The sequence below is a fragment of the Pongo pygmaeus genome, chromosome 19 (genome assembly GCF_028885625.2).
Source record: "Pongo pygmaeus isolate AG05252 chromosome 19, NHGRI_mPonPyg2-v2.0_pri, whole genome shotgun sequence".
NCBI lineage: Eukaryota > Metazoa > Chordata > Mammalia > Primates > Hominidae > Pongo > Pongo pygmaeus.
In genome coordinates, this window is record NC_072392.2 from 47,331,650 (window position 1) to 47,353,554 (window position 21,905).

Consider the following 21,905-nt stretch of genomic DNA (forward strand, 5'->3'; position numbering starts at 1 on the left):
ACTCTCTTTGCAGAGGCAAAGTTCTTTTCCAGCAAGCACAGCAGGAGGCAAGAGGCCTCATCCATGATTGAGGCCTTTATTTATCATTTAAACCTCTTTCTCAAAAGAAAGTAGCTCAGAGGCCTGGGGTGGAGGACCAGTGTAACAGAGTCCTGGGTATCAGAAAGGACTCAGGCGTGTGGCACCTACACACCCTTCCCCTGGTTTATCCTCATGCCAGCCCTTGGAGGGAAGTTACTGGCCTCACTTAATAAACCAGAAAACCAAAGCTCCAGAGAGTCAGGGACTTAGCTGGGATCTCTGGGCTAGAAGAGAGGAAAGCGAGGTTGTTTTGTTTGTTTGTTTGTTTTTGAGATGGAATCGCGCTCTGTCGCCCAGGCTGGAGTGCAGTGGCGCGATCTTGGCTCACTGCAACCTCTGCCTCCCAGGTTCACGCCATTCTCCTGCCTCAGCCTCCTGAGTAGCTGGGACTACAGGCGCCCGCCATCACGCCTGGCTAATTTTTTTGTATTTTTAGTAAAGACGGGGTTTCACCATGTTAGCCAGGATGGTCTCTATCTCCTGACCTTGTGATGCACCTGCCTCGGCCTCCCAAAGTGCTGGGATTACAGGCGTGAGCCACCGTGCCCGGCCTGGAAAGTGAGGTTTGAGCCTGGCATTCTGATCCAGGGCCTATGCATCCTCCATTAAACTGTGTGCCATCCAGGGCGGAAAGATGGGAGGGATTCTCATCCTGTCATCTCAACACAGATCTGCAGAGCCTGCTCACCAGGGTGGGACCCTGGAAGCTGCATTTTCCAGGGCCTCCCCTGGAGATTCTGATGATGAGACCCTGAGAGGGGAATCCAGATTGGGCAGCTGGTGGACCTCACCCAGGAAGGAAGTGGCAGGAGCTGGTCTTCAACCAGGGCCCTGGTCTTGAAGCTGGCACATGCCCTCTGAGGCTGGCAGAAGGGTGGTTAGGTGGTGGCAGTGGGAATATTTCCAGCAGCAACAGTGGAAACAGAAGGGCTGTGCCATCACCCCTTCCCAGGCAGACTCAGCCCACAGCAGTCACAGCCCCTCCAAGGGTGTGATACCATGCCCCCGCCCCCTTCAGCCCCCTCAGTGCGGTGCTGGGATTACAGGTGCGCACCACCATGCCTGGCCAATTTCTGTATTTTTAGTAGAGACAGGATTTCACCATGTTGGCCAGGATGGTCTCCAACTCCTAGCCTCAAGTGATCCGCCCACCTCAGCCTCCCAAAGTGCTGGGATTACAGACGTGAGCCACCACACCCAGCCCAGCTTGCACTATTTTCTACTATGCAATACCACCTTTTCAATTTACCCCTGTATCTGCAGCTGCAGGTGCAGGTATGTTTCTCCATCATCATCATCATCATCATCATCATCATCATCATCATCATCATCATCATCGTCATCCTGGGACCACGTGATGGCAGCAGCAAGCGCACAATCCCAGTGACTTATGGACTTGGATACTTATCCCTATCCCCCCAAGAGCCCCAAATAATCTATAACCAGCGCAGAACTTCCTCTTCTAAATATCCCCAAAGCCACAGAGTGCACCCTAATAACTCCTCTGGGTAAAGGGCTTAGGATGCACAAGGGCTGTGCTAATTGCTTCACCCTCCTTCTTTCATTAGCATCATGAGAACCCTCTCAGGGGAACAGTATTGCATCCCAATTTCGCAGGTGAAGCACCAGGAAGTAAAGAGGCCCGTCCCAGGTCACAGAGCCGGCAAGCTGGAAATCTGGGAGTTGACCTCTGACCTGTTCAGACCCTGAGTCCTTGATCACAAAGCCCTCCTGCCTCCCAAACCATCTAGCAGCCTCAAGAAGCAGAGAGGAACTTGCTTCCAAATCACAAGATTTTGGGGGCAGGGCTCAGGAGGAGCTGGGGCTCCTGGGTTCCGGGCTGGTCCTCTTGCACTCTATTTGTTCACTCACTCAGTCGGTTAAGCAACACTGTGCCCCTGTTACGCACTATAAACCCAGTACTGTGTACCAGTACAACACCCTGTGTTGGAGGCAGAGGGCTGCAGAAACCCAGCATCGTCGTCATGCCAGGAGAACCACAGAAATAAATGCTCCTCCCTGCTCCTTGAGTGCAGGGTGGGAACCAAGAGTGCTTGGGCTAAAAGGCTAAGTTTTCCTGCACATCTGTAGTTTCTTTCTACCCAACGTTGAGCTGCCCCTCACCTGGTAAGTGCACCCTGATTTTCCTTTGGGGAGCTGCTCCTCCCCCATTCTCTGTGATTTGGGTGGACTGCCCCTGAGGACGGGCACCTGACCAGGCCTGGCCAAGTGGAGACTCACCCATTCCAAGCATAATTCTTTACATCAACTGGGAAAATAGCAAGCATCGTTGAAACATTTAATAGATGCTGGGAAGACATTCGATACAATTTACCATCTGGTCTTGAATAAAACTCTAACAAAAGGAGAACGGAGCGGAGAGGGGGTGGTCTTTATTAATATGCAAAAGAATATTGACCTAAATGTAAGTACTGACAAGGTACTTAATGGTAGGAAGCTACTGTCTCTCCACTGTAAAAAATTATAAAGAAAGGATGATGGGGTCCTGCCTCCACCATCCCTTACCAACCCTTATCCCGACTGGCTCCACCACCATCCAAGACCACACACGGGCCAGGGAACAGCCTCAGCCCAGCTAGCTGCGTCTGGCTGCCCGGATCAACTCTGCGGTCGTCTGTGTGCATGTTTCACCTGGTCCATCATCCCGGCTCTGCTGCCTGCGACTTGCTTTTTCTGCCATGAGGCTGGAGTCCTCCTCTGAACCATAGCAGGAGGCCTGATGACCTCTTGCTGGCCCCCTTCCCTCTCTGTTAGGCCACCTCTTGTGCCAACACCAGCCTCGACCTCTTCGGCATTCACCACTTCCTTTGGGACCCTGTCTGTAAGACCACCGCCCCTGCCCCAGCTGTTCTCCTTGACTCACAGCTGGGCCTGTGGCCAGTGTTGCAGTGCGTGTCAGTTGGGGCGATGTCTCCTGTGCCTACCCCGCTTAGCTCTAGAAATGCTGGCGGCTCCCATCTCAGAAGAAAAAGGAATTGAACTTAAAAGAAGACACAAAACAATGACTTTTGAACTGGATGGGATGGCTTACCTAGGAAATGCAAAGTCATCAACCAGAAAACTACTAGAAATGATAAGTGAATTCATACCAGTGGTGAGATTAGAGAAAACATTTACAAAAAATCAATTATATTCCTATATGCTAGTGACATGCAGCTAGGAAAAAAATCAATGGAGAAAAAGTACTTAATTCTCAGCAGTAATAAAACACATTAAATATTAAACATTTATTTAGTCCAATTGTAAAACATCTATTTTTAATGTTAATATTTTGCTCCTATTGGGAGGACTAAATATAGTATGTAAAGATGGCAGCACTCTCTAATCTAATAGACTGAATGCAATACCAGTTACAGACCCTGAAAAATGTGTTACATTCTTCAAAATCCATAAATAATGAAGACTATCAGAAGGATTTTTAAAAGGTAATAATGATTGGCTTGTTTCAATTAAAAATATATTATTCCAAGTCATAATGCTCAAAATGTTATAATGTTGCATTAAAAACAAAACAAAAAACTGTTGAGCATTAAAAAGAATGAAGGTAACGAGGTATGACAGGCTGGGGAGGTAAGGAGCCACGAGTTCATAGTGATACTCAGAAAAGGGGGGTGGAAGGAAAGAATTTTTTTTTTTTAACAGAACAATGCTCTATCTGTGGAAAGAATGAGAGAATTAGAAAAAAATCACCATTTGGCAACCACCAGTGTAATTTACTCAGGCAAGGGGCATCAGTGGATGCTAAAACTATTATGTGAACCAAATGTTTACACTGTCCCAAGGTATGGTCCCACAGATTACCTATTAATTATAAGGGGAAAAGTACCATTATGTTGAATAGATGAGGTAGACACCACCTTAACCAAGTGATTGAACTCAGCATCCCCAAAATAGAACAAATGAACATCATGCGGCCCCTCATGAGATGCTCTGAGGACACATCACCACCTGTCCTTGCCAAAAAACGCTTACTGTGTATCTAACCTCGAGGAAACAGACACATTCAGGTGATGGGACAGTCTATAGGACAACTGGCCCGGACTCCTCAGAAACATCAATGTTATGACAACTGGGGAAATCTGATTATGAGCTGAATATTAGATGACATTGCTGAATTAATGTGAAATCCCTGGGTGATCATGGCACTGCATTTGGGCAGGAAACTGTCAGGTATTTATGGGAGAAAGGTCAAGATGTCTTCCATCTACTGAAAATGGTTCAAGCAAAACACAACAACAGAAATGGAGTTAGATGATAGATGGATAGATAAGACAGACAGACAGATAAGAGGTAGAGTGAAAGCCAGCCACGATGGCTCATGCCTGTAATCCCAGCACTTTGGGAGGCTGAGGCAGGAGGATTGCTTGATCCCAGGAGTTCAAGACAAGCTTGAGTAACATAGTGAGACCCTCATTCTCATTTCTACAAAAAATAAAAATAAATTAGCTGGACGTAGTGGCACACACCTGTTAGTCCCAGCTATTCAAGAGGCTGAGGGTCACTTGAGCCCAGGAAGTCGAGGCTGCAGTGAGCCAAGATCACACCACTGTACTCCAGCCTGGGTGACTGAGCGAAGCCTTGTCTCAAAAAAAAAAAAAAAAAAAAAATCAAGTGAAACAAAAAAACAAACGTGTCAAAACACTAAACAGTTGGTGAGTTAACTGGGGGTTATAAACAAAATGGCTTATTTATTCTTGTTAGAGATGGAAAATAAGTGTCTAACTACTAAAGAAGTGATAAATATAATCAGAAACAAAGCAGATGTGATATAATTGAAAGAAAACCTATTCACACATAGGAAAACTTTTGAGCAATAAGATATGATTAACAGAGAGAAAGAGGAAAGCAACAGAGCAAGAAAAAATGGCATGACAAACAGTGCTGAAATACATAGACCTGACTTTAAAATAAAGGGCAAAACAAAAATTCCCCTTGATAAATGCTCAAAAAAGATCGATAGGACAGTTTATGCAGAAAGAAATACCAAGAGTAAATAGCAACACGGAAAAAATGCAAAGTCTCATGCGCAATTAAAACTGCAAGTGTAAACAAGACGTGAAATACCATTACACACCTATCAAACTGGCAGAAACAAATATATTAAAATAATAGTGCTGATGGGGTCGTGCAGAAACAGCACCCTCGTGCCTGGAGCAAGGCTTGCTTTGAGGCAAGGGAGAGAGAAGGAGGAGACACGACCATTTTTAGAAAAGGTGACCAGAAGCCCAAAGCCAGTGCCTCTGGCCAGACAAGTGAGCAGACAGGCCCTGGATTCCACCCACGCAGTGTCTAGGACGTGCCCCCTGGGGGTCAGGGGTTGTGAGATGCCCACACCAGAGGCCACTCCTCTGGCTGGCAGCTGAGCGCCTGGGCTGGGAGCAGAGCCCAAGGGACAGTCAGTGGTACTGAGGGAGGTGCAGCTCAGCTCAGGGTACCCAGGACTCCTCCTCCAGGCTTTCTGCAGTGAGCCTGGCTCCAGACATCCCCCCTTCCGCCCTCTGGAGGGCATCATCTGGGGAGCAAAGTGCCCCTGGGCTCCACCCTGCTCGCACCAGAGCAGGAGCTGAGCCCAGGGGTTGACCAGCTGGCCCAGGTGCCCTGCCAGGTGGGCTGGGCTCAGTGAGCTGGGCTGGGCAGAGCAGAGTGTCTGCACTATTAGTGCAGACACTAATAGTGACTGGTGTGAGGGCCAGTCGGTGCCTGGGATGAGGCAGGGGTGGGAGAGGGAGGAGACACCACCATCTCTAGAACAGATTCAGGCACAGTAAATACTTCGAGGTGAAAAAGGGTCACGATAGCTCACACTAGGCAATCATAACCAGATGTGGGTTTTAAGGTACAGAAATTCAATTCAGTGCTAGTTAGCTTTCTTTTTCCTACTATAAAAGTAAAACTAAGTATAAAGAAAACTAAGAAAAACTAAGTATAAAGTATTTTAAATTTCTATATCAAGAACAATATTTGATAATTTTTTTGCTTTTAAAATAAAGAGCAGGCTGGGTGCGGTGGCTCACGCCTGTCATCCCAGCACTTTGAGAGGCTGAGGATGGCGGATCGCCCGAGGTCAGGAGTTCCAGACCAGCCTTGCCAACATGGTGAAACCCCGTCTCTACTAAAAATACAAAAAAATTAGCTGGGCGTGGTGGCGCAAATGCCTGTAGTCCCAGCTACTTGGGAGGCAGAGGCAGGAGAATCGCTTGAACCAGGGAGGTAGAGGCTGCAGTGAGCAGTGAGCCGAGATCACGCCACTGCGCTCCAGCCTGGGTGACAGAGCGAGACTCCGTCTCAAAAAAAAAAAAAAAAAAAAAAAAAAAAAAAAAAAAAAGATCAGCTGCCCTTCAAATGATTCCTGAGAGCAAGGGCAGGCCCCGAGGCCGCATGAGCTTGGCAGGCCTATGAGTGCCACCTGTGCTGGGCTCAGGGCTCCAGCACCCAGTCATGGAGGTGGGAATCATGGAGGACCCACGTGAACGCCTCCAGACCGCCTGGGAGCCTCCCTCTGACCCTCTCCTTCTCTCCATCCTCAGGGTCCCCTCTCCTTGCCCCTGAACTGGGACAGAAGCCTCCCACCTCAGCCCCTTCTCCCCAACCCACGCTACTTCTAGGTGGGTTTGTCTAAAGGCAATAGAGCTGTGTGGCCCTCTGCTTAAACCTCTTCAACACTTTATCCCGACACCTTTGGGATAAAATCAAGCCCTGCCACATCCTGCCTCCAGCCTGCCTGGTCAGCCCCTCCATCCCTGCAGGTGGGCCTCTGCACAGGTAGGTCTCACCTTTGGCATACCTGTCCTTCCCTCCACCCTGGCAGACCCTGTTCCAAACTCAGCCCCGCCATCCACTTCTGAAGTCCCACTCCAGAAAGGCTTTCTCATCTCCCAGGCAGAGCGACTCTCCTGTCTTCATGCCTGAGCCACACCTGCACAAGCCGGCACCCTTCCCGCAGGTCTGACCAAGGTTTCCACGTCAGTCCCCTGCCCCCACCGCAGGGAAGGAATCCTGTCTTACTCATCTGTATACCCTCTGGCCCCAAACATGACACAGAATCTGACCTCAAAAAAATCTGTAAAAGAGTAGATCAGACAGCTGACTCAGAAAACCTAGAGTTGGTGGTAATGATCATTTTAACAAACATATGTGACACTTACTATGTCACGTGTCATTTTGAGGGTTTAACATGCATTGCTAATATTATCCCCACTATACACATGAGGAGACTGAGGCATAAAGAGGTTAAGTAACTTCTCAGAGTCACGCAGCAAGTAAGTTGCAGAGCTGGGTCTCAAACCAGATGTGCCTGACACTAGGGCCCAGCTCCCAGTCACTTCCGTAGGGCAGGGAGAGAACCTGAGAGATGGCCTGGCCTGATCTGAGGTGCTGTAGAAAAGTGGAAGTGGGGAAGGGGCAGGAGAGCAGGATGGGGCCAAGGCCAGCTGGGGCTGCAGGGCCTCTGACTGGGGAGGATCTGCAGTGCAGGCTGAGGAGGATGCAGGAAAAGGAGTGTGTGGTCCAGGGGCTGGCGGGGCGGCCAACTGGAGACAAAGAAGACTCAGCCCCACACAGCCTGGGCCTGCAGAGGATTACCTATGAGTGCCTGGCAGGAAATCGGAGCAGTCAGAGAAATGCGCACCTCCTGGGGCCATGGAATCACCATTTGAACAGGAAGTGGCGCAGATGCATAATTCCGGGCACAGTTCGCTGGCAGCCTCCCTCTCTGCCCAGTGCTGGGATGCAGTGCCCATGAGAGGGCCCCTGACCGCCCATCCTGCAAAGCCCAGACCTACTTCTGATCTGCACATTTCCCAACCGAGACCACCCCAGACTCAAATTCCCCAGCCAGAGGAAGTCTCAAATTTCAGATTTCTCCAATGTTAGATTTCTGGAACTCAAATCAGGTCACTCTCTCCCTCCTCTGACCTTCTAAGAACATGGGACCCCCACAGCAGGAAGCTAAAAAGGCAGCTTTAGAACCTGACAGACCTGGGTTCAAATCCCAGCTCCTCCAGTTACTCAAGACCCTGGACAAGTCACTTCACCTCATGGATCCTCCTGGTTGCCGTGATGATGAAAGGGATTAAGAAATACAAAGGCAGGGCTGGGCACGGTGGCTCATGCCTGTAACCCCAGCACTTTGGGAGGCTGAGATGGGTGGATTACAAGGTCAGGAGATCGAGACCATCCTGGCCAACATGGTGAAACCCCGTTTCTACTAAAAATACAAAAAATTAGCTGGGTGTGGTGGTGCACTCCTGTAGTCCCAGCTACTCGGGAGGCTGAGGCAGAAGAATTGTTAGAACCTGGGAGGCAGAGTTTGCAGTGAGTCGAGATTGCGCCACTGTATGCCAGCCTGGGCGACAAAGCAAGACTCCATCTCAAAAATAAATAAATAAATAATAAATAAATAAATAAATAAAAATAAAATAATCTGAGCCTTCACATTTTTCAGCAAGGTCCCAGCTCTTGCCAGACCCAATGGCCTGTGTGGGAAGTGAGAAATCATAAAAAAGAGTTGATTCCATAGAGGGCAGGAATCATTGCACTGAGGTGTTGCTCATCCAAAACTCATCTGAGCTACTCAGACCCTCCCAGCTCCTGAGCCCTCCCGAAAGTCACCATCTGGTCCCTGTTCCAGCCTGAGTTCTCAGTCTCCCTGCCCTTCCTGTCCTTTCACCACATGGAGACACTTGTCACTCCCTGAAAATACCAGTCCCCATCCCTGGGTCTGTGCTTAGGACTTTTGCATGACTGATACTCAGGAAGTGGTAGATGGTGGATGGATGGATAGATGGATGAATGGATGGATAGACGGATGGATGGATGGACAGATGGGGAGGCTAGGGAAGTGGGCAGAAGGGTAGATGAACAGATGGGTGGACTAAGGGGTGCGTGGCTAATGAATGGATGGGTGGATGGACGGTGGGATGGGCGGTTCACTGGACGGATGGATCAGGAGGTACATGGTTGGGTATATATGGACGGAAGGGATGATGGATGGGTAGATGGATGGGTAAGTGGATGCTTAGGTGAATGGGCAGGCAGATGGTTGGATGAATGGGTGGAGGAAGTGTGAGCAGATGGAACTCTAGGAGATAGACTTCAGCTCGTTATATGAACAAGAACTCAGCCAGAGCCCTGCCAGGTGAGAACGGGCTTGCCTTGGGAGGCAGTGTGTCCCTGTCTCTTGGCTACTGAGTGATGCAGGCACTGAATGGGAGTCTCACTGAATGACCTCTACTCCCCTTCTTGTTTTTGTTTTGGTTCAAATCAATCCTTTGTCTATCCTGTCCAGGTGCTGGCCTTAGACTGGGATCTGCCTGGGGACAGTGCCCACTGCAGGCCCATGTGTCATCAGCACACACTTTGGAGGAAGCTGGCAATCTTCTCTGGGTTTTGCGCCTGTAAGCCCTGAGCCACAGCAACTGCAACGTGTGTTGGACTCAAGGCCTTGGTCTCCAGGGAAGCCAGAGGTCCTCACAGCTGGAATCTGGGCTACGGCTACATGGAGCCTGCTCCCCGTCTTGGGTCATGGGTCGTTATAGAAACCTATAAGGATTCTGGGCTGCTCTGCTCATCCTGCCCTCAAGGGCACAGAAGCTATGGACAATGGGTCCTCAGCAGTGACCTCAGGGGTGACAGGTTGCAGGGAATTGGTGACCCTAAGCTATGGCCCCTGGGGGAGTCTCCAAGAATCTGAAGATGCTGGGGCAAGCGTGGCTTTTGTTTTGTTTTGTTTTGTTTTGTTTTGTTTTGTTTTGTTTTTATTAGACGGAGTCTCGCTCTGTCACCCATGCTGGAGTACAGTGGCGCGATCTCGGCTCACTGCAAGCTCCACCTCCCAGGTTCACGCCATTCTCCCAGCTCAGCCTCCCGAGTAACTGGGACTACAGTCGCCCACCACCATGCCTGGCTAATTTTGTTTTTGTATCTTTAGTAGAGACGGGGTTTCACCGTGTTAGCCAGGATGGCCTCGGTCTCCTGACCTCGTGATCTGCCTGCCTTGGCCTCCCAGAGTGTTGGGATTACAGGCGTGAGCCACCGCTCCCGGCCAAGCCTTGCTTTTAAAGGGGCCCAGGCCACACTTGGGTCAGCTTCTGTAAACTCCTTTGTTGTGGGCAATGAGATGAGACCCCCAGCCCAGGGTAGAAGGAAGGGGAGAAAGAGCCCAGGATGTGCCAGGCGGAGCGGGGCTGAAGCGTGGTCCCCGGACCTGTCCAGCGCCACTGGCTCCACAGCTGCACTCAGGTCTCACAGGCCAACATGGAGCTCCCGAGTCCTCACCCAGCCCTCTTCCTCTCTGCCTCCCCACCCAGCAACGGCAGCCTGTCTCCAAAGTCTCCTCTTGCTCACTCCCACTGCCAATCGGCTCCATTTTCAAGATCCAGCCACTGCTCTACGGCTTCTCCTCTGCTCCTGGCCTCCAGCGCCCATCACCTGGGTGAAGAACTAGCCTTGGTGCTGGTCTCCCTGCCTCTCCCCGGCCCCTTCTGCCTCTCCGAGGAGCCACACAGCAGCCAGCGTGGTCCCCATTAAACCTAAGTCTGATCCTGTATCTCCTCTGCTCAGAACCCTTTGGGGGCTTCCATCTCATTCCAAGAAAGCCAAAGCCCCTGCAGGGAAGGCCACAGGAACTGGCCCCACCCTTGTCTTCGGGCTCACTGTGCCTCTAAGCCCCTGGGCAGGCTCCTGCCTCTGCCTGGACCACATTTCCGAGACATATGCAAGGTGCAGCCCCCACTTCATTCTGGGCTCCACCTCAATAGCCATCTATGACATTGTTCTAAGTACACTGACTTTTGTTTTGGCACTAATGTTTCTTTCTGCCACTTACCTGCACCTGACAGTTGTTTCCATTCCTTTGCCTCTTTTCTGTGACCCCCATCAGAATGCAAGCCCAGGTCCCTGTTGTTTCCTGTTTCCCAGTGCCCAGGGCAGGGTTGGCACACAGTAGGTACCCAAGATGTTAATGGAATAAAATGGCTTTTTTTTGAGATGGAATCTCACTCTGTCGCCTAGGCTGGAGTGCAGTGGCGCAATCTCGGCTCACTGCAACCTCCTCCTCCTGGGTTTAAGCGATTCTCCTGCCTCAGCCTCCTGAGTAGCTGAGATTACAGGCGTGCATCATCATGCCTGGCTAATTCTTGTATTTTTAATAGAGATGAGTTTCACCATGTCGGCCAGGGTGGTCTTGAACTCCTGACCTCAGGTGATCTGCCTGCCTCAGCCTCCCAAAGTGCTAGGATTACAGGCTTGAGCCACTGCGCTGGGCCTAGGAATAAAAATTTTTTATTTGTATTTATTTATTTATTTATTTTTATTTTTTGAGACTGAGTCTCGCTCTGTTACCCAGGCTGGGGTGCAGTGGTTCAATCTCAGCTCATTGCAACCTCCGCCTCCCGGGTTTAAGCAATTCTCCTATCTCAGCCTCCCAAGTAGCTGGGACTACAGGCGCATGCCACCACACCCGGCTAATTTTTGTATTTTTAGTAGAGACAGGGTTTCACCATGTTGGCCAGGATGGTCTCAAACTCCTGACCTCAAGCAATCTGCCCACCTCGGCCTCCCAAAGTGCTGGGATTACAGAGTTGAGCCACCACACCTGGCCTAGGAATAAAAAATTTTTAAATCTGGACCCGTGTTAAGGGTAAATGTAAGGGATACTTCCATAAAATCAACTGTATAAAAATTTCAGGGCATTTACCCAATAACTTGGGGCTAGGAGGACAGCAGTGACTTGGGCAAGCCATATGCCATTTCCAGGCCAGTGGGCATTTCCCCTCCATCCCGCCCAGGTTGGTGTGACTCAGCTCTAAGGGTCAATCTCAGCCAGCTGTCAGGTTCCCCTTCTGCACTGTTCCTGGTGGCACTGCTCAGGGCTGGGGTGGGGATGACTGCTCAGTGGGCCAAAGGGGTGCTGCAACAGGAAGGGAAGGAGCCCTCTGCCCTACACTCCAGGGCTGAGGCAGAACCCCCTCCACCATGTGGACCTGTGAACACCCCTATTCCTGCTGGCAGAAGGTTGCCCAGGCCGGGGCACCATTGTCCAGGAGCCTGCTGCCCACCCTAGCAATGCACTGCCCTCCAAGGCAGTGTTGCCCAGTGCCAACCTTCTCAGGCAGTGGAGGCCCTGCTGAAGGAAAAAGGGGTGGCTTTGTAGCCATCGCCCCCGTTCCCAGGTTTCTGGGCTCCCTACTCCCCGCCCACCAGCCCAGGCGGCACACAGGAATCTTCTGGCTCAGCCTCTCCTCCCTCTGTCCAGTCCTTTCTTCTTCTTTTCCTCTTTGGTTTTCTTCCCGGTGCTAGGGAAGGCTCCTAAGCCTCAGAGTCAGGGTCGGGTCTGAAAGCCACGCTGCCTGTCCAGCCTCGTGACCCACCTGTACAGGGAGAACGTCACACTTCATGGGCTAGATGCCCCTAAGGGAAGCTTGTGGATGGTTCAAGGTTCTCTACCCACTGATATCCCTTGGAGGGCACATCTTGCTGATGGGAAGGGCTGATTCTTCCCCCCTACTCAGGTCTACACGTCCCCCATTCAGGTCTCACCAATGGACGCAGGGATCACACCCCCCACCCCCCATAGCATGGCCTCTCAACGCTGGCACTTCCTCATTCTCTAGTACTCCAGTGTCTTGGGAATGACGCTGGAACTCAGCAAGGTTTTGCCAAATGGATTCAGGCTTCGTCAAGAGTGTCTGACAGGCCAGCTGTGGTGGCTCACGCCTGTAATCCCAGCACCTTGGGAGGCTCAGGCGGTGGATCACCAGAGGTCAGGAGTTAAAAGACCAGCCTGGCCAACATGGCAAAACCCTGTCTCTACTAAAAATACAAAAAATTAGCCGGGCGTGGTGGCACATGGCTGTAATCCCAGCTACTCAGGAGGCTGAGGTGAGAGAATCCCTTGAACCCCGGAGTTGGAGGTTGCAACGAGCCACTGCACTCCAGCCTGGGTGACAGAGTGAGACTCCGTCTCAAAAAAAAAGAATGTCTGACAAAAAATTAGCTGAGCATGGTGGCATATACTTGCAGTGCCAGCTACTTGGGAGGCTGGGGCAGGAGGATGGTTTGAGCCCAAGAGCTCGAGGCTGCAGTGAGCCATGATGCACCCCTGAACTCCAGCCTAAGCTACAAAGCGAGAGCCTGTTTCAATTAAAAAAAAAAAAAAAAAGGCAGGGGCATGTCTAATAAGATGGATGAGTCCCAGCAGACTTTCTGCATCTGGCCTCCTCCCAGCACAGCCAAACTGGTGGGCACGAGAGGCCAGAGGGTGCCCCAGCTAGGACTCGTCCTCCTGCCTCAATGCAGAGTGTGGTGCCACATGCCCATCCCCAGGCCCCAAGGGACCCCAGCCTTGGCCCCACTTCCTTGATGACCTCCAACCTCAGGAGCACAGTTTCCCAGAAGCACAGGAAAGAGAACATCTCTCTGGACCCACTCCTGTCCTGCTTCCACCTCAGGTCCCAGGCACTCCCGCCTTTTCTGCCAGGCTCAGGGCACCTGGGCCTTCCTTCTGATGTGCCAGCCTTGTCACTCCGCATGGTAGCCGCATAAGGGTGGGGTACATAGAGGTTGCCTGGTCTCAAAAGAGCACCTTTAACTATCACCTTTTGGGAGTGGCTCGTTGGGGCTTTGCCGGCCTTCCAGGCCCCCGTCAATTCTGCACCCCCCACCACTGCCCAAGTTAGGATGCTCTTCCTCTCTTACCATGTGCCACAGTCCCGAGGAGGCCTCCTGCCTCCAATCCTGCTGCCCATCCCCAGTTCTCTCACACACATCCACTCTTGGCTGCCTAGGTCTCACTGCCTACAGGGAACCACTGATCTGGCCCTACCTTCCCCTTCACCCCTTCCTCCGGCCACCGCTGTGGGGATACAGTTGTTTCTTCCCCGTTATCCAATCGCCACTCCTGAGCAGAGGACCTTTAGTTCCAGGTGCTCCTGTTCCTGGAAGCCCACGTATCTCAGAAGACATCGATCCCAGCCCCAGGGCTGGCTCCTGGCCGGTCTCAGCCCATCCTAGCACCCCAACCCCTTTGCCATTTCAAAGAACCAGGCTTAAGCCAAGTGGCACTAGCAACTCCCCCATAGCAGGCATTAGCTCAGAGGGGACCTGAGGACTCAGGGAGCCCAGTGGGGACCATCATTTCATTTCCAAGCAGGCAGGACAGGCCCGCTGTCCAGAGGAGATGGTGCTTTGTTAATGCATGGCAGAGGCCTACTTGGTGATTCTTATTTCTATTTTTCTAGCAAGAAGGACGGTCTTCAAACTGGAAAGGGAAGAGGACCATGTCACAGGGAAGTGTGGCCCAGGACATCTCTGGCTGCTTTCAATGTCTGCCATTCTGACTGCTGAGGGGACGTAAGAGGGGCAGGAACACCACAGCTGGTTAAGGAGGGTGAGTTGAGTACACAGAGGCCGGTGCCAGATCTTGACCTCAATTCCTAGCAAATCCCCAGCCTAGAACAGCCTCTCAAAGATGCTTGCAAGTGTTTAGAAAATAATAATAATGACAAGGAGAGCACCAGCAATTCTGATATTATGCCTACTCTGTGCAGATACTGGACTAAGCCCTTTGTATGTATTAACTCACCCAAACCCCACAATAACCCTATGGAATGGGGACTCTGATCAGCCCCATTTGATGGATGAGTAAATAGAGGCCTAAAGAGGTTAGGGAGACAATGCAATACATCAGAAGGCAACACAGGGTCAGGGTGTTGAGCCATGGTGTTACATACTTATCAGAGTCCTGCTCCCTGGCATTGTAGACTTTCAGGGTCAGGACAGTGGTGTGCCCCATCCCTCAAAAATCTGCATTTATTTCTTTTCTTTTCTTTCTTTTTTTTTTTTTTTTTTTTTGTGGCAGGGTCTCACTCTGTCACCCAGGCTGGAGTGCAGCGATGTAATCTCAGCTCACTGCAACCTCCGCCTCCCAGGTTCAAGCGATTCTCCTGCCTCAGCCTCCCAACTAGCTGGGATTACAGGTGCACGCCACTACACCGGGCTAATTTTTGTATTTTTTGTAGAGATGGGGGTCTCACCATGTTGCCCAGGCTGGTCTCGAACTCCTGAGCTCCAGTGATCCTCCCACCTCAGCCTCCCAAAGTGTTAGGATTACAGGCATGAGCCACCATGCCCTGCCCATTGTCTCCTCTTTTCTGCTGTGATACCTAGGTCAACAAAGTAGGGAACTATCAGGGACTAACCTAATCCATAAATAATATTATTAAGTAACATTCATACTTGATCCAGACTTCCTTAGTTTTTACCTAATGTCCTCTTCTTGGTTCTAGGGTCCCATCCAGGACACCACACTGCATTTAGTCAGCTGCCTCCTTAGTCTCCACTTGGCTCTGACGGTGTCTCAAAATTTCCTTGTTTTGGATGACCTTGACAGTTTTGAGAGGTCCTAATCAGGTGTTATGTAGAATGCCTCTCGGTTGGGATTTGTCCGGTGTTTTTCTCAGGACTAGACTGGGATTACTGGTTTGGGAGGAAGACCACAGAGGAAAAGTCCCATTCTCACCACATCACACCAAGGGTATATGCCATCATCACAACCTGTCACTATCGATGTTGTCCTTGATCACCTTCTGAGACACTGTTTGTTGGGTTTCTCCACTACACAGTTGCTGTTCCCCTCACTTTCCAAACTCTACCCATTATAAGGAAGCCACTATGAACATCTCATGCTTACACGGTGGGAGGTTACGCTTCACTTCCTCAATGGGGCAATTATCAACATATGTTATTCGGGTTTCTTCTATACGAGAGATTTTCCTATTTATTTATTATCATCTGTTCAATAATTTATACATATATATATTTCATTATGGCCTCATGGATATTTATTTCATACTTTACGACCTAGCATATTTTGGTTTTTGCAAAGCATTTGATCCTGGTATCCCTGGTATTCTGGGGGCAGGTGGTAAACTGTGGACAATCAGCTCTAAGTTCACTGAACTCCATATCTAATGAATGATCATTATCCATCCCAGAGCACAATTGGCTGGGGAATCAATGTCACTGCCTGATTTTAAAACAAATAAAATAGAAACTGTCAGAGTACACTGCATTTCGTAAGGGAGCCCCCCCACCCCCACCCCACCGCTGGAAAACAACACTCCGATTTTGTAATGCATCAGGGGATAAGATGGGTAGTGAGTAGAGATGCAAAATATATTTCCACGGGTCTCAGTCAATACAGTGTAAGCAGAAAATCACCCCTACAAGTGCCTCGGGGCCCTGTCCATGGTCCTGCCCTGCAATGTTTAACCAGCCTTGTGGATTCAGACACACCAAGCACTGCTTCTCCAGCCCGCAGGCAGCAGCACAGCTGAGAGTGACAGAGGTAGGATGCTAGATTCTCTTTCTTGACAGATACAATGTGATGAAATGAACAAGACGAAATTAAATGGGAATAAGAGCCAAGAAACAGGCTTAGATTCCAGAAATTCTGACACAGACAACAGGCCCGAATGCTTCCACAAGCCAGGATTGTTAAAAGAAAAAAAAAAAAAAAGAAAAGAAAAAGGAATTGTGTTACACTAAGAGAGACTAAAAGGTGACAACAACCACATACACTGCACAGTCCTGGAGAGGAAAAAGCAAAAATGGACATTTTGGGGTCAAATAGGGAAATCTGAAAAAGGTCTAAATATTAAACGAGATGAAAATTTATTGAAGCAGAAAAGTGATGATCATTTACCGGCAAAAAAAAAAAATCAGGTTACAAAACACTATGCACAGTATGATCTCATTTTCTGGAGAAAATTGACATATAAGCATGGAAACAGCTCTGGAAAGGTCTGACAGAAATGTCATTGAGGCGCTGCCTGAGAGATAGGACACAATACTTTTTATTTTGCTTGTCCCTATTTCCAGTTTTCTGCAGTGCATATCCACTGCTTCTGTAGTAATCTCAGAGTATGTTTTTAAAAGAAAAAAATCATTGACCCTCCCCGAAGGGTGGAGAATCCCTGGCTTGGCAGAGGTTTCTAAAGCAGATCCCTGGAGGGTTTGGTGACCAGAAACTTAATATGAGCAGAGTGCAGTGCCCCATTCAGAGGCAGCCCCACCCTAAGCTGTGTGCATATGTGTGAGGTCTTGGGGCTAATACAGTCCTGCGGGGGCGGGGGGGCGGTCTGCTTGTCCAGCCCTTTCATGTTATTGCTAGGAAAACTGAGTCGCAGAATTAGTCGATGGCAGCTCCAGGGCCAGAAGCCAGAGGTCTGGCTACTGGGTCATATGGAAATGGCCTAGGGCTCCAGGAACTGGGGTATTTGGCCTGGAGAAGGGAAAATGGGAGTAAGGAGAGAAGGGGCAGGAGTGCTATTTTCAAATGTTTAAAGGCTCCCCCAAAGAAGAGAGACTTATGTGAGTCCCTGTGCAGAATGGTGATGACTAAGTGACAAGCAAGTCTGTCTCTAGAGTGTATGAGGGAGAAGGTTCTAATGGCAAGAACTGTCCAGCTGGGGGAGAAGTGGGTGAGGCTTGCTGGGCACGTGGCTGAGGCTGGTGGTCCCTGCCAGAGGTTGTTGGGAGGCCCTTCCCACTACTGAGGCTCTGGGTTCGGGGACTCCAGGTTTCACCCAGAGCTGGTGGCTTCTTTACCCGACCTGCAGTCTGTGTCCTGAGAGGAAGGAGCAGGACTATCCCCATGCCAGGAGTCTGCTCAGCCTGCCCCAGATGGGAGCCACTGGGAAAAGGCAAGGGCTTGGCTGGCCTTTGGGGAAGAAGGGTCGTGGTGGCAGCAGGCAGTGTCCCTCAGCAAAGCCCCGCAGAGGGGGCAGTCTGGGATCTCACAGGCACTGCAGTGGTGTTTCCTGGGGTGGGTACCTGAGTTCTCAAGGCCTGAAGCTGCCTCACTCTCTTCTGCCCACAGCTCTCAGCGACTCACAGGTCCCGGCCCATGCCCAGGTGCGGGTGGAGAGATGATTCTCAATCGCCTCCCACTCTCTGGTGACACAGAGGCACGGGCCCAACCTGGCCGTCACCCGGCTTCTCTCATGTTCTGAAATGCCTGGTCTGACCTGTTCTGGGAACACAATGCCAGCCAGTGCCCATTTGAGGCCCATGGCCCCAGGTCCCCCATGCAGGGGGACTAAGGCCTGAGGCCTTAGATGGCCTTGGAAACCCACTTCTCAGGGCTTTTGTCTCCAGGGGAAACCCCTGACCCTTTCAGCCAGGTGGGTGTCTTGTCCTCCCCTTAAGACACAGTCCCCAGTCCCCATGCCGGTGGCACCAGAGGACACTGGTGTAGTGCGCGTTTAGTGATATGACTCCGTCCACCCTACTGGCGGCACCGACCCTCGGCTTCCAGCCCTGTTAACAATCTACTAAGTCCTGCTTTCCCCAAATAGATGCGGCCCCGCCACATGAAAGCGTTCTGCTCAGCCACCACTCCCCGAGCCTGGCTTTGCCTGGCCTGCTGCAACCAACACAGCCAGCTGCCAGCCTGGCTGCCCAGCAGAGCCTGAATGAGAGGTCACCCGGCACTGGCCCGGGAATACACGGTGGCCCCAGCAGACACCTCCTTCCGTGTCTAGGCAGGGTGGGTGCAGCCGAGGAGCCAAGGCTGCAGAGCACCCCTGCCGGTCCCTTTCACCCCCTGGCCCGGCCCAGCAGGGCGTACACAGACCCTTGCATCTTGGTCTCCGCAGCGGGGGGTTGGGTGGGGAGCCTGGGGCCGGATTCTGGCAGCTCTCTCCCCCAGACAAGGGTGGATGTGCAGACCGCTCAGAAGGACCTGCACGGCCGAGGAAGGAAGGTGGGCGCAGAAGCCACCCCAGGCGTGACGCGTGACGCTCGGGGCACGGGCGCCGGGGGGGAAAGCGAGGGCCCGGCTGGGCCAGGGATACCCGGGGGGCCGAGGTCCTGGGCTCCGGCGGAGGGAGGGGATTGGGAGGGAGGCCACCGCCTCGGGCCACCCGGGTGACCCGGCGGGGGAGCTGGGGGAGGGGCGGCGGGGCTGGGCTGGGGTCCCCGGGCCGGGACTGGGGTCGGCCCAGCTTACCTCCTCGCCCTGGCCGAAGCGCAGTCCCAGAGCCGCGACGCGCTCCACGCGCAGGAAGCCGTCGGGGTCGCGGCCGCACACCTCGAACACCTCGCGCAGGCGGCGCACGGAGCGCAGCAGAGCCGCGGGGGCGCCCGCCCAGCCCGCGCCGCCCGCCATCCGGGCCGGCCCGCAGCTCAGCCCGGACCCCTCGCCCGCCGCGCCTGCCGCCCGCCTGCCGCCGCCATCGCCGCGCGCCCTCCGGGGCCGCCCGTCTGGGTCTGCGCCGCGCAGCCTCCGCCCGGTGGCGGCCGCGGCCGATCCGTGTCAGCAGCGGCGCCGCAGCCCCCGCCGCTCGGGAGGCGAAGGGAGGGGAGGGGAGGGAAGGAGAAGGGGGGAGGGGAAGGGGGAGGGGCAATAGGGGGAGGGGAGGGGAGGGACGGGGGCCGCGGCGAAAGTGGGAGGGAAAGGGGGAGGCGGCGGCGGCGGCGGCGGCGGCGGCGGGGACGCTGCAGACAAAAGGAGCCCGCGTCCTCCCGAGTGGGGCCGCCCACGCGGGGCCGGCAGGCGCAGCGCGCTGCCAACGGCCGCGTCCTCCGCGGCCTCAGTTTCCCTCCACGTCCCCGAGCCCACCCCTTCCCCTGGACACCCGGAGCCACCCGAAGGCCCCGCCCTGCCGGAGGATTCCGCGGGGTCGCGCCCCTCTCCGCTGCCCGTGCCCACTGCCACGCCTGGCGTCTCCCGAGCGCTCAGGATGTCCTGGGGGCCTCCTGCATTGGCGCTTTCCATGACTGCCTTCATCCCGGAGGAAGCTGAGGCCCAGAGAGGTCGGACTCACTCTAGGCCACACAGCTGGCGAGAGGCAGGGCCGGGACTCGCTCCCATCTCTGGAGGGCTCTGGACTCCGCTCTTCACCTCGGCGCTGCGGTCTCCCGGCGCTCTCCTGCAAGACAGCACTTGTGGGACCATCGGGCGGGGGAGGGCACAGAGAGGAGGAGCAGGCAACTGAACCCCAGCCTGGACCCGGGACCCTGCGACGGGGAGATGAGGAGAAAACCAGGCTGAGGCCGGAGGGAGGAAAAGCGAGGCGCTTCCAGAGGCCTACCTGTTCAGGGCCCAGGGCTACCCCACGCCTGGAAGAGGCTTCCTCCCTTTCCCTGGGTTCCCACCATCACACCTCCCTGGCAGCCCGCATGCCCCAAGCTCAGAGAGTCCAGGACAGAATCTCTGTCCCGCTGGCCGCAGGCTCTAGGTCAGGACCCTGGCCTCCTCCCATTAGTGCTCAGCGGAGCCTCCACCCCAGCTTGTGCTAACTTCCCAGCCCAGCCTCGGGGCCCTGCAGGACCCGGCCGGGCTCTCCTCTCCACCTTCTTGCTCAGCACATCAGGTCTTTGTGGCAACGACTGGCCCCAACCCAAAAAAAGGCCTTGGCTGAGTCTACTCCCACCTATGCTGTCATGCTCAGCACAGAGGTTTCCTCCTCCGGGAAGGCTTCTCTGATGGCACGCCATCTTGTCTTCTATTCTGAGTTCTAGGCCCTTCTTCCAGGTGCCCAGTTAGTTCTTAATTCTCTAGTGGGAAGCCCATTTCCCCTACCATGCTGGGAAGCCCTGTAGGGCAAGATATGTCTAATTACCTTCAAGTCTCTGATCTCCAGCCAAGAGTGGGCCCAGAGGAAGCCCCACCCAGAGGGGATGGGCCCGCCCATTATGTGAGGAGCCGGGAGCAATGTGGTGGCGCAGACAGGGAGTCCGGGGTGAACTGCATGGCCTCCCCTAGCTGGGCCTCGGTTTGTACTTCCGTGGTCTTCCTGCTCAACCCTGAATATATCCTGCGCAGGGAATATATCCTGCGCAGGGACTGCCATTTGCCTTCTGACAGTGGGCGGGGCCTTCTTCTTTCCAGCCCCGGCTCCTGGGATGAACTTGGCTTTTAGCTACTCTCCTTTGACCCTTCAGTTCCTCTGAGAGCCACGAAAGACAACACCTCTTGGGAAGACAGACCTGTGGTTCTGAGGATTGAGGAGTCTGAAATGTGGGAAAGCGGGAAAGAGGAGGCCGTGGGAGTGGAGTGGGGGTATTCGGCTGAGTGGGAGCGTCTCTGCTAGCTGGATGCCGCTCAGCAGGATACTAACATATTTTAGCCGGTTTCCTCGCCTGTACCGTGGGGATAATAGTACCTTCCTTTTAGGGCAACTGAAGATGAGAGCGAATCTAAGCAATGCTGCTTTCCCCCGACCTACCCTGCAAAATGGAGGTAGAAGTGGAGAATAAGGACAAGCAGCTGGCAGGGAGAGACTGGCTGCTGGAGATCCAGCCAGCCCCCTGGCAAGGAGGTAGGGAGTGGAAGCTGGGGGTTGCTGCCTGCCCCTGGAACCCCGATATTAGTTCGTCCCAGGTCAGCTCGTGCCATTTTCTTCACCCAAGGGGCTCAGCACAGAAAGGAGATGGCCAGGAGCTGAGGCTGCCCCCTGGTGGGGGCTGCAGAAATGGCTCTCCGCGCTCAGCCTGGCATTGAATGTCCCCTAACTGGGGACAGGGGAGCTGGAAGACTCACCCACTTCAGCTGGCAGAGGCGGGGACCTCAGACATGAGCATGAACAAATCCCAAGTGAACCAAGACAGAATCCCGCAGCCAGATTAGCCAGTTCTTGTCAAAGACAGGATCATCACAAATTCAAAAATCCCCCAGGAGAGCTTTCCCTAACCCAACTCTCCTTGCCCAGGTCTCTGCAGTTTTGTCTCTGGTGGGCGATGGTTTGAAGGACACTGCCTCCCCCACCAGTGGCACTGGGTCTCTTGCTCACCGCTGTGCT

General features: G+C 52.9%; 1 protein-coding gene across 2 annotated transcripts in view; it reads right to left on the minus strand.

The window, feature by feature from the left end:
* The window catches only part of RAB11FIP4 (RAB11 family interacting protein 4), a 143,029-nt gene extending 123,582 nt beyond the window's left edge, over positions 1–19,447 (minus strand). Inside the window, exon 1 of one of the 2 annotated variants that reach the window (XM_054459926.2) lies at positions 19,112–19,447. In XM_054459926.2, coding sequence (XP_054315901.2) covers positions 19,112–19,270 — 159 coding nt within the window. In that variant the 5' untranslated portion in view covers positions 19,271–19,447. The remainder of the gene's footprint in view (positions 1–19,111) is intronic. The other variant, XM_054459927.2, reaches the window with a different exon arrangement.
* Between the last annotated feature and the right edge of the window lie 2,458 nt (positions 19,448–21,905).